General features: G+C 34.7%; 1 protein-coding gene across 9 annotated transcripts in view; it reads left to right on the top strand.

Moving 5' to 3' along the window:
• The window catches only part of ARHGEF10 (Rho guanine nucleotide exchange factor 10), a 276,879-nt gene that overhangs the window by 99,140 nt on the left and 164,432 nt on the right, over positions 1-13,307 (top strand). For 6 of the 9 annotated variants that reach the window (XM_074209540.1, XM_074209539.1, XM_074209545.1 and 3 more), the window contains 3 exons: positions 1,504-1,671; positions 3,885-4,172; positions 9,137-9,203. In XM_074209540.1, the coding sequence (XP_074065641.1) occupies positions 1,504-1,671; positions 3,885-4,172; positions 9,137-9,203 (523 nt within the window). The remainder of the gene's footprint in view (positions 1-1,503; positions 1,672-3,884; positions 4,173-9,136; positions 9,204-13,307) is intronic. The other 3 variants (XM_074209541.1, XM_074209546.1, XM_074209543.1) reach the window with 1 other exon arrangement.

The following is a 13,307-nucleotide window of genomic DNA, read 5'->3' as shown; positions in this document are numbered from 1 at the left end:
GATATGCCTAAATTGCAGCCTCATATGAGGGTGGAATAGGGGATTAAATGAGAAGAGAAACAAGATTTGGCAACTGGTTGAAGAATGAGAGCGAGAAATAGAGGAAGATAGGAAGATTATAGATTTAGGATGAAGGTGTTATCTGCTAACAGGGAAGTTAAGAAGAGTGGATTTAGGGAGATTTTGTTTCCTTTAAGAAGAAAGAAAAATTTGCTAAAAATCTGCTAATGACATTTGCAAATATTTGTGAAATATGTGCATAAATAAAAACCACTGAGGACAGCTGTGGATATTTAATGGTAATCTAATTTAGTGTTTTATATTTTTGCCCCTAAAAACTTGTCACTTGTGAAAACCAGAGCTGGAGGTTAATAAACTCCAATAATTTGCTTGGATTGCCACATAGTGTTCTGTTCTTTAATAATAAATTCAGTGGAGGTTACCCCTTATCACCCCCATCAAAAAGTCTACATGAATGGTTTTGTTATTGTCTATGCAGTAGAAACATGTTAGATCAGCAGATCTTTGCCTCCTGAAGAAAGAGAAGTCCTGGCAAGAATTCTTATTACCATGGCAACATAAACAATAAGGTTCAGTGCATATATGATTTTTCTTATAAAGAAGATGTAGAGCATGTCGTAGCTAGTAGAACAGTTATGATCATTTGTAATAGTAAACTTCACTTGAAGTTAACCCTCCCTGTTTCAATCCAATAAAATTGTTTTAATGTATTACAAATTACTTCAAAATTTCCTCAATGGGATAATGAAAGAATCTGTAGTTGACTTCTTGTTTTTTCTTTTTTTATAATTTTTTTTTTATTTAAGGCAATGGGGTTAGGTGACTTGCCAAAAGTCACACAGCTAGGCAATTACTAAGTGTCTGAGGTCGGATTTGAACTCAGGTACTCCTGACCCCAGGGCCAGTGCTCTATCCACTGCCCCACCTAGCTGCCTCTACTTCTTGTTTTCTTACAAAAAGGGGGGGGGGCGGCCAGGCGGCTTAGTGGATAGAGCACTGGCCCTGGAGTCAGGAGTATCTGAGTTCAAATCTGAACTCAGACACTTAGTACTTACTTAGCTGTGTGGCCTTGGGCAAGACACAACCTCATTTCCTTGTGAAAACCTAAAAAACAAAACAAAAACAAAAAAACCATGAGATTTAGAAGTGAGACAGAAGCTAAAGCAATAGTATGTGAATTTTTGTCATTATTCAGATCTTAGGAATTAAATTTAAAAATCCTTACTGCTAATGGTTAAAAAAGAGAGAAAGAAGACAGTGAGATCTGACAATAGAGTTGAAATTCTGGAAGATTTTAATTGAAAGATTATTACCACCATTACTTTTGCATTTTTGTTAGTAGAAATGTCAACTAAGAAAACTGTTATACAGCCACTGTGATAAACTGTTGAAGAATCCTGGGATCCATTCTTTGTCATCAGAATGTTATAGATTTTGGACTATTAACAAATGCTAACCATCTTCATATCTATCCTTGTTCAGTTCTAGAAATTGAGCTAAAGAGTGCAACTAATAATGATGAAGAGGAAGGAGAACAGTTTGAATTTGATAGTGGAGATGAAATTCCAGAAGCTGATAGACAAGCGCTTCCACCACCATCTGAATCTGACTCCAGGGTGGATGTTGAAAATAAAGAGGTTTCATTCACAGGTGAATGTTGTTTGGGTAATATTTTATAGAACTTTAACTGATTTCTATCTTTCCTCTCTTTACCCAAACCCAATTTACATTCTAGAAGCCTCCTTAAAAATATCATGAAGAAAAGTAAACTTGTAAGAAAGCCATGTTTATTCTTTTTTCTTTTTAGTTTTTCATTCATTTTAAAATTTTTATTTTTCCAGTTACATGTTTTGAAAGTTTTTCAGCATTCATCCACTTAACATTTTTATATGCATTTTCTACCACCCTCCCTTCCCCTCCTCCTTCCCTCAGTGATTAATAGTCTATTAAAAGTTGTACATACATGTTTGTGTTTAACATGATTACATATTAGTCATTTTGTGTATGTGGAATTAGGATTAAGGGAAAATAAAGAAAATCATAGGAAAACTGTAAGAGAATGTTCTTTAAAAAGTGAAAATAGTATCCATTCAGATCCTGTTGTTTTTATTTGTTTGTTTTTCTTTGGAAGAGGATGGTGTTATCATAACAGGTTTCCCAGGGTTGTTCTAGATCTCCAAACTATTGAGAGGAGCTGCAACCATGAAAATTGATCAACTCACATTGTTATTGTTAATGTTTTCACAGTTCAATTCAATAATTATTAAGCTCCTACCATGGGACAGGCACTGTGCTAAGTGCTGGCAATACTTAAATCGACAATAGATAGTCCCCCCCCCCCCAGGAGTTAACAATCTAAGAGGGAAGTCAATATGCAAAAATATATATGTGTATCTATACCATCTGTCTGTCTATCTATCTATTTATCTATCTATCTATCTCTGTCTACATCAAACAAGCTATATATGGGAAATAATTAAAAGAAGGAAAGCACAGAACTTAAGAGGGGTTACAGAGGGCTTCCATATAAAAGATACTATTTTAGTTGCAACTTACAGGAAGACAGAGAGATAAATTTCATTATAATAGTTTAAATTTTGCATTATTTCTCTTTAGGTATATGCTTTTTAACTAGATTTTGGGAAATTACATTTTCTTTCAGAGAAATGTAATTTCTAATTTATTTATTTATACTTTTAGCATTCAATTAAAATGGCATTTTAAAATTTGTTTTCTACATATTGCCAGGTTTTGTTGTGGTTTCAGAGAAAAAGCAAAACATTCCCTGCCCTCAGTGGTGCTTGTAGTCTGTAGAAGAATAATAGAATCTTACTTGTGGAGGGATGGGATTTCAGAGGTCATCTAATCCAACTCCATTTTTTAAATAGATGATATAACTGAGTCCAGAAGGGTCGGATTCACTCAAGGTCCCACAGGTCATAAGCCAGACCTTGAACCCAGTTCTTGATTCTGAATACAGTGTTCTTCTGTACTATGCTACTTCTCATATTATAGATAAGTATATATACACAATAGCATGAGAAGGCATAGAATGATATGGGGCAAGGGGAAAACTTCTCATAGAAGTGGTGCCTGAACTGATTTGTGAAAGAAACTGACAGTCCTCGGAGGAGACCTGGTGGACAGCCTGTATAGAAAAAGGCATGAGAGAGAACCGAGTCCTTGGATGAAATACATTGTGTAAAGGGGGAAAAAAAGCATAATAAATCTGGAAATGTAGACTGGAGCCAGATTATGAAGGATGCTAAATATTAATTATCACAGAAACAATAGAAATCCATTAAAGAAAGGAAATGAATGCAATCATGCGTGTTGAGTAAATACAAATCTATGCTAGATGCAGTTACTTATTTTATCTAAGTTCTACAATGTACTGAACTGGGTAAACTGGTTGGATTAAAGCAATTACCCTCTGGAACTTATGCACTTGCATAACATATCAGTATTGCTGATGCCATTGCTCAGGTGACCAAGATGATCTATTCACCTGGCCAGAACTTTATTTTATAAATAGTTTTTGGTATTAGGCTACTGAAATTCTTGCTGTCCCACAAATGTTTCATTGATTTCATCCTTTTGTCCCAAAGACTTATCCCTTGCAAACAACTAAGATTACTTCCTTTGATAGTTCTAGCATCACTGGTTTCAGAAAATAACCTCTTGTCAAATATCTAAGATATTAATTCATACATGCAAAGGACTAAAAGTCTGGAACTGGAGTTTTTAAAATTTTTACTGATTTTTTCTTTTTTCAATTCTAGATAGACACTGAAGACAAATATTTGTTGAGTATAATTATTCTATGACACATAAGAAAATGAAAATTCTCTTTTCTTTCTTAGGAGACAGTAATGAAGCTGGAGGAAACAATTTGCAAGCTGTAGAAGCTGGTAAACTAACTGTACCCATGAAAGTAAATCCATATTCAGTCATCAATATTACACCATTCCAGGAAAAAGAGCAACTGCTACCAGATCCAAGTGCTGAAGAAGAAAGTTCAAGCCCCAGTATGCCAAGTGTTTATTCTGTTCCGGTGCCTTGTGGTTATGCAGTTCCCTCCAATTTACCATTGATACTTCCAGCCTACTCTAGTCCCATCATCATCCGTACTCTCTCTGTGGATGAAGAAGGTAATTTTTATCTTCTGTGTACAAAAAGGTAATTGATAGATATGGTTATTCTTGGTTGTAAATCACTTAATTTTCCATTTAAAAATTATGAATTTAAGAATCATCAACAAATCAACTGAATTTATAATCAAAGAACAAAAAAGATTGTATATGAAATTATAATTTATATCATTTGAAAATGTTTACACATATTAAATTTTATAAGAAAGGAGGAAAATTTTCCTGTTAGTGTTCCCTTCTTTTTTTGTTTTCTGTTTTTAAAATGTTCTATTGATCTTTTCTTTTAATTTTTTTTGCATATGCTACTACCCATTAACTTACTCCCTTCCCCTGCCATGTCCAGTGTTCCCTTTTCTCATCTACTTCTAAGTAGAAGGTCTCTCTTGCAGCAAATAAGTATAATTAGCCACATATTCGCTACATTTGAAAATGTACATTTCATTCTGCACCTCTTGTCCATCACCTCTCTTCCAAAAAAATGGAGATATGTTTAATCACCAGTCTTTTAGAATCAAGAATGGTAAGTGTTTTAATTGGAGTTCTGAAGTCTTTCAGAGTTATTATCTTTTACAATATTGTGTTTTTCCCAATCTTTCAAACTATTTGGTTTGGGAATAAAGGGAGACTCTGAATTGCATTCCTTCTACTAAAGGAACACAAACAGTCTCTTTGAGGGGGGAACATTTGTTCAAAGTTTTAATTGTCTGGGAAATCTGTTCATTCCAAGCACAAGTGATGTTTGGCTGACCTATTTTCATGAATTGAAAGCACATAAGTGAATCTGAATGTAATCAACCTTTCTTGAATCTAATGGAGTAAGATCAATGTGACCAAATTGTTTAAATCCTTTTTAAAACTTATGAAGTTCTATTCTATTTTTATTTCATATTTTTCTTTGATGTTTCTTTCAAGAAGGAAGGTATAATATAAAATTCGTTTAACTGAGGTTGTATCAGAATGCAGTTTGTGAGGCAAGCCATTTCTAGGAATAATGTCATCTAAAGAATGAAGAATCATCCTTTTTAAAAATGTATGCAACTCTTATTAGCAGCTGGAATAAAGAATTGAGTGTGTTTGTAATGGAAGAATAGGAAAGGAAAGGGGTTTCTTTTTCTATAAGTAAAATCAAAAGTGACATTGTTCTGATTGGGGAAAAAAAAGATCTCATGGGGATTTTTGCCTTTTAAGTGTAGTGAACTATTATGGTCCAATACGATAGCCACAGATCATTAAAGAGATGGTTTTAAAAACAGAGGAAATGAAGCAAGTGATGATTATAAAAAACCAGCATGACTTATCAATTACAGGTTCTGACAGGATATTAATGAATGAATAAATTAATTGTTTACTATATAGTTGACACTGTGCTAAGGATGGGGGATGCAATTATATTTTGTTTTGTGAGGTAATGGGAGTTAAGTGATTCACCCAGGTTAACACACCTAGCAAGTTTTGAGGTCTGAGGTTGAATTTGAACTCAGGTCTTCTTGACTCCAGGGCTGGTGTTTTAGACACTGTATCACTTAACTTCCCTGATACAGCTATTTTTAAAAAAGAGATAGTCTCTCCCTCAAAGGAACTTGCATTTTTAGAGAAGAAGACAATGGAGAATGGGCATTATTTAGGTATATTTTATTCAGGGAAGATAGAAAGTAGAGGGTGGCAGGCAATAATAGGATGGTCTGGGTGCATGGTTGAATGAAATGTAAAGTGGAAGTACAGTTGCTGGTCAGTCATTGGATATAGTATGAATTAATTTACACTTTCTCGGAAGTTGTGAGGGTAATTTTCAGTGTAGGATCAGGAACAGAGTTTACAAATTCAACAATAGAGTAGAAGTTATGACAAATAGAGGAAACAACAGTTAGTCCAGTTGGGCTACAACATATAGTATGTGAATGTGGATAGTATCAAATAAGGCAAAAAAGTATATTAGAGTTGAGCTACTCTGCTTTCAGAATAAAAATATAGAAGTTGTAGTCTTGCATTTAAGGACCTCTACAATTTGATTGACTTTCCTTTTTTAGCCTATTTCACATTATTCCTCTTCAAGCAATTTGTGTTCCAGTCAAACTGGACTCACTCTATGTTATCTTCTTTTATCTTAATGAAGTTTGAGTCTCATTATCTCATGCCTGGACTGAATCGCCCTGTCATCTATCTACCTGTTGAAATCTTTTCTAATAGACCTATTTGAGGTTTCCTCTATGCAGCCTGATTTCCCTATTCCCTGTACTCAAGTGATCTTTTTCTCTGCAAAATTCTCATGCCCAGCCTTTCCTTAAGAGAATAGATAATGCTATTCTTTACCTTTGTATCTATCACAGTAGGTATTTGTCACACATTTGGTGAATTGAATTTTATATTTTATTTATTTATTTAAGGCAATGGAGTTAAGTGATTTGCCCAAGGTCACATAGCTAGGCAATTATTAAGTGTCTGAGGTCAAATTTGAACTCAGGTCCTCTTGACTCCAGGGCCAGTGCTCTATCCATTAAGCCACCTAGTTGCCCCAAATTTTATATTCTTTAGAAGAAATTTCTAATTAAGAATGATGTTTATAGTAGCTGATTTAAATAGCATTATTTTTTCCCATAAAACAGCTTTAAACTATATTTTTCCTTTATAATTCTTAGATAATATAGAAATAAATTCCCTAAGTGAATGAAAAACGTCTATGGTAAGACATTGTGCTAGATGCTACAGATACAGAGACAAAAATGAAATAATCCCTACTCTCAGAAAATTTATATTCTCTAAGGGGAGACAACATGCATGTATGTTAATATATCTAAAATAAATACAAAAAATTTGGAGGAAGGGGGCTTAGCATTAACATCTGAACTCATATCTTCCTGATTCTCAAGAATCAGGAAGGCCACTGGAATAATATAGATGAGCAGTGATAAAGGTCTAGATTAGGACCATTTGTCATGTGTATTTAAAAACATAAAGCAATTGTGTTACTTTTGAGAAATTACGTAGGATTTTATGATAGCTCTCTCAAATTTCACTTCTTGGGTTTGGTCATGATTCAGTTAATTTTAGCATGAGTAATAATAGTACTGTACTTATATAGTAATAAAATAGTTTAAATGATTCAATATTGATAATTAAATTCTTTGCGATGAATGATAAAATGTATGCTCTCAATACACGTTTCAATGTTAATGAGATAATTTTTTTCTGTCATTAAATTTTTGGTCTTGAAATCAGATTACAGCAATTTAAGGGACTTTCTGATGAGGAAACTTCTAATAGTTCTAGTTCTATTCTGTTATATGTTCTGTTTTTGTTTTAGACAATTGCTTGGGAAAATGAGATTAAGTGATTTGCTCATGATGATATTGCCACTCTGTGTCAGTGGTGGTACTTGAATTCAGGTTATCTTGTCTCCAGGGCTAGCTTCTTCTCCATTAGTCATTAAATAATGATCCAAACAACATCGAATCCTTGAAGCTAGTCTATCTTCTGAAGGTTTTAGGGGCAGCTATAGGTTATTGTCCATCTATTATTTTTTTTCCCCAGATTGTTCCTCTTTTCTACCTTTTACTTGGACGAATGGCAGTTTCTGGACATTCACTTAGGCTTTGCACAGAAGCAGCTCTCAAGGATTCTTTGTACTACTGTATTTACCTGTCACTGGCTCTTTAATAGCTCAAACATTGAGTCCAGTGTCCTTTCTCAAAAATGTGATATCTATATAACAGGTTCTTTATTTATTTATTTATTTTTAGGTTTTTGCAAGGCAAATGGGGTTGAGTGGCTTGCCCAAGGCCACACAGCTAGGTAATTATTAAGTGTCTGAGACTGGATTTGAACCCAGGTACTCCTGACTCCCAGGTACTCCTGACTCCAGGGCCAGTGCTTTTTCCACTGTGCCACCTAGCCACCCCAAATTTATTTATTTATTTATTCATTCATTCATTTATTTATTTATTTATAGGTATATAATAGGTTCTTAACTTGAGGCTATCAACTTGGATTGGAGAAATTATATCTTTATTTCAATATAATTGGTTTCTTTTGTAATCCCATGTATTTATTTTCTGCATTTAAAAATTTTATTCTGAGAAGGGGTCCACAGACTTTATCAGAATACCATAGGGGTCAATGACAAACAAAAAAGATTTAAAACAACTGATCTAGACCAAGTGAAATAATTTGTTTCTTGACATAGAAAAATAAAAGTAAGCAGTTGCTATAATTGATATGGGAACTCAGGTAACAAGGAATTTAATCACTTGTTTCAAACTTTCAAAGCAAGTGGATTGCTATTGAAAACTTAAGAAGAATCTTTGGTCTAAATGCTCTGAAGTGCTATGAAGAAGCTTGTGTGTTGAACATGTAGGGGTAAGATACTATCCATTGTGAACCAAAATTGTTCTCTAGCTCAGCCTTGAGCATTAAAAAAATCATTAATTCTTGTCAATTTTGCATTGGTTATAAATCTAGGGCTATTATACATAATTCTTTTGGTTCAACCACAAATGTATTTCAAGGGAATATTATTATTCACTTTTTAATGACAAAAGAGTATTTGATTGAGTTCTTTTACTTCCTTTAACTTTATTATGTAGAACATTTTGGATTTAGTTAAGTTTATATATATAGCCATGATATTTCCCTTTATACAGGTTTTGGTAGAGTTTTTAATAGGGTATTATTTAGTTTCAGTCATTAAATTGGGAGAGTTGGCAACAAAACATTCCTTAGAGCATAGTGATTCAGAGCTGTTTCTGGAAAAGATTTAGAGTACTGTGTGGCTGAGCACGAATTTGGAGAGGAGAAAAGTGGTTCTACCAGTTGGTTCAAAGAAAAGGATTGCTGTTTATATCTAAGCAATCAGCTCATAGATTACCCTGACCAACACAAAGGCAATTTGCTCTTTTTTTTTAAACTTGATAACTATATTTCAAATAATTGTACAGAATAATTATACTTTTTCTCATTTTTTTTCCTAGTAGATACACAGGAGGTGACCGAAGAGTCCCATTTCAATTCTTTGAGTTCAGAGGATCCTCCAAACAGGTATCTATGTCTAATAAATATATGCAAAAATGCCCACAAACATGTGGCTATATTTACATTATTTATAATTGGATTTAGTTCATACTAATTTATTTGAAAACTTTAATGTCAGTTATTCTAATTTGCTTTCTTTCTTCTACATATTCAAATTCCCAAGACCTTTTCTAACTTCTATAAAAGCAAATAATTCTCAAATCTATATTATTAAGTGTCATATTTCTTTTGGCATTTTGATGTCTCCCCCAGTTTCAAATGTCTTTTGGACAATTTTGCCTAGAATCCCTTCATTGTCAGAAACTTTAACATATTTAAAATCCAATCCCAATCTTGTACTTCCTTTGTTTTGTTAATACTCTTCTCCAACTTTTGAAATCCTACTTATTAAAACTCAACTCAAATCTTACCTCTTCTGTGTATCCTCTCCTGGCATTCATGGCTAGATGTTATTACTCCATCCTCCAAAAAATAAAACCCTACCAAAAACACCCCCCAAAAACATTTATGAGGCTTTAAGGAGACATTTTTTCCTACAAAATGTTTATGTCTGCCAGCTATTTATTGTTTCTAGTTCCCAGTGCAATAAATTATATGATATATGGTTATATAGTGCAAATTACACCCTGGCATATTGCTAAGAAAATTCTCTGTTCAGAGGAGACATTCTTACATATTGTCTATTTTTGGAACTTTTCAATCAATAACTCGTAAACCTCCTTAATTTAATAAAACCCCACTTTCCTCTGAGGACATAATATGTCTTGTAACTCTCTCCATTAGAAGCAACTCTCACATTCCTCTTGCAGAGTTGGAAAGAAAGACTGGAATAAACCTTATTCCTTAATAACACATCCAGACCATCTTTTTACCTTTATCTTTCCTCTTTTAAGATATATATATTCCTCCATCTAGCAAAATATTTCCTCTTTTAAAAGAGGAAGTATTTATTTATTTAGATTATTTTTCTTGATGTTATCTACTGCTCTTTAGGTCACTCACCCAGATCTCAAATATATCTTAAGGTTTTGGTATTCCTGCTCAGGAACATTAGTATTTCTTTTCTTTTTAGGTTTTTGCAAGGCAAATGGGGTTAAGTGGCTTGCCAAAGGCCACACAGTGAGGTAATTATTAAGTGTTTGAGACCAGATTTGAACTCATGTACTTCTGACTCCAGGGCTGGTTCTCTGTCCACTGCTCCACCTAGCTGCCCCATAGAAGTGGGTTTTTTAAGTGACTTGCTCAAGGTCACACAGCTAGGTAATTATTAATTATCTGAGGTCACATTTGAACTCAGGTCCTCCTGACTCCAGGACTGGTGCTCTATCCACTACGCCATCTAGCCAATACAATGTGTCTTCTAAAATCTCTTCCATTCTATGATTAAATTTTTAAAAAAATTTTCCCCAGTTACATACAAGAACAAGTTTCAACATTCACTTTTAAAACTTTGAGTTTAGAGTTCTGTCCCTTCCTTCCACCCCAATCCCCTTCATTGAGAAAGCAAGTTATTTGATATAGTTTAGAGATGTAGGTGGCACAGTGGAGGGGCAGCTAGGTGGTGCGGTGGATAGAGCACCAGCCCTGGAGACAGGAGGATCTCAGTCCAAACCTGACCTAAGGCACTTAATAATTGCCTGACTGTGTGACCTTGGGCAAGTCACTTAACCCTATTGCTTTAAATAAATAAAATTTAAAAAAAGTTCCATGGATAGAAACAAAAAAAATAAATAAAATAAAATAAAATAAAAATAAATAAAAACTTTACCACAGTAATCATGTTGTAAGAATAAACATAACTCCCCCTCTCCCCAAGAAAAGAGAAACCTCAAGAAAAAATACAGTAAAAGAGTAAGTTTGCATCAATCTGTATTCAGACACCATCAGCTTTGTCTTTGGAATGGATAAGTCCTTCAGAGTTGTCTTAGATCACAGTATTGCTGAGAAAACTTTAAGTCATTCATAGCTGATCATCCTACAATCTTGTTGTTATTTTATATAGAGTACATTTTCCATTGCATCTGCTCTTGGAAGTTTTTTACTAAGAGCATCCTGTTCATCATTTCTTATAGCAGAATAGGATTTCATCATACTCACATACCATAATTCACTCATTCCCCAACTGATAGCCATCCCCTCAATCTTCAGTTCTTTGCCACCAGAAAAGAGTTGCTATAAATATCCTTATACATATAGATCCTTTTCTTTCCTGTTTTTCAATTTTCTGGTATATAGACCTAGTGTAGAATTTCAAATTGTTCTACAGAATTGTTATATTGCTTCACAACTCCTCCAACAGTACATTAATCTCATTTTCCCTCGTCACCTCCAATATTTGTCACCTCTTTCTGTCCTATTAGTCAGTCCAATAAGGATAATTTTTCCAACCTATGTTTCTCCTATCAATAGTGAGTTGGAACATTTTAAAAAATAGTTTAAATAGATAGCATTGATAACTTCATCTGAAAACTGTTCATACCTTTTATAATTTATTGATTGGGGAATGGTTCTAATTGTTTTATGAATTTGACTCAATTCTCTATGTTTGAGAAATGAGATCTTTATCAGAGAAATTTGTTTCATTATTTTTTCCCCACAATTACTTCTGAGAACTATATTTCCCTCCATCCTATTTCCCCCCATCCTATTCCCCGACCCCCATTTATCTCTCTCCTTTTGCCCTATCCCTCCTCAAAAGTGTTTTGCATCTAACTACCCCCTCTCACAATTTTCCATCCTTTCTAATCAGCTTCTCCCCTTCCCATCTTTCTCTCATCCCTTTCCTATCCAACTTTCTCTAGGATAAAATAGATTTCTGTACCCAATTGAGTGTGTATACTATTCCCTCCCTGAGCCAATTTCTATGAGAGTAAGACTCACTCACTCCCTCACAGCTCCCCTTCCCCTCCACTCCATTCCACTGCAAAAGCTTTTTCTTGTCTCTTATGTGAAAGCTCCTCTCATATTCATTAAGGAAGGAATAATATATTTTTTAAATGGAGAAAATGGTGAGAGAGGAATGTACTGGGAGAAAGGGAAAGGGGAACATGGAATGAGGTAAGTTATTTTATTCAGTGAACTTTTGTATTTAGTTTTCCATTTAGCTAATTCTGTTTTTAAAGGCATACTTTTCCTCATCGGCATTTTGGACCTCTTTTCCCATTTGAACCAGTCTGGTTTTTAAGTTGCTATTTTCTTCAGTAGTTTTTGATTTCTCCTTCACCAAGCTGCTGACTCAATTTTCATGATTTTGCCACAACACTCTCATTTCTCTTACCAATTTTTTCTCTACCTTCCTTACTTGATTTTCAAAATCTTTTTGGATCTTCCACTCCCTGAGACCAATTCATATTTTTCTTGGAGGCTTTGAATGGAGAAGCTTTGACCTTGTTGTCTTTTTCTGAGTGCATATTTTGATTTTCCTCATGTCAATGGTAAGATATTTTTCCCCATTTCTTGCTCATTTCCATAATTTTTGACTTGATTTTAACTCTTTATTAAGATGGGACTGTGCTTCCAGGGTGGAGGACCAATCTTCTGGACATTTTTGCAACTATTTTCAGAGATACTTCTAGGGACCTGTAAGTTTTCAATTCTTTCAAGGTCTTATTAGAGGTTATAACTACTCTCCTTGGCTGTGCTCTGGTTTGAGCACAAATACTCCTTTCTGCCCTGAAATTGTGAGGAGGGTCCCTGATCTTCTGGGGCAGTAAGTTCTATTGTGCTTCTACTCCTCTTCCTGGGATTGGGCCCCAGATGGTGACCCAGATCTGAGTATGGGCAAGCAATAGAGTCCTGTCTCAGTGATAGCAAAGAGACCCCTGTAATCTCCTCCTAACCCCCTTATGTCCATGGACTGAGAACTCTGCAAGCAGTTGCTGCTGCTTCCAGGCTGCTTAAGTCTGCTCCTTGGTCTGCCTGAGCTCTACAATCACCCCTGGTGCAGCGAACTTTTTCTTCCAAGTTGTCCTGGAATGAGAGGTCAGAGGTCTGACAGGTACCCTACTGTCTCTTCCTGGATTGCTGGAGCTGGTTCAGTCATCCTGCTCTCTACTTCTCTCCCATCCTGTATCTTGACTGGAAAATAGTTTCACTTTTTGTGAATTCTAC

The sequence above is a fragment of the Macrotis lagotis genome, chromosome 1 (assembly GCF_037893015.1).
Source record: "Macrotis lagotis isolate mMagLag1 chromosome 1, bilby.v1.9.chrom.fasta, whole genome shotgun sequence".
NCBI classification, from domain to species: domain Eukaryota; kingdom Metazoa; phylum Chordata; class Mammalia; order Peramelemorphia; family Peramelidae; genus Macrotis; species Macrotis lagotis.
This window is presented reverse-complemented; position numbering and strand designations above follow the sequence as displayed.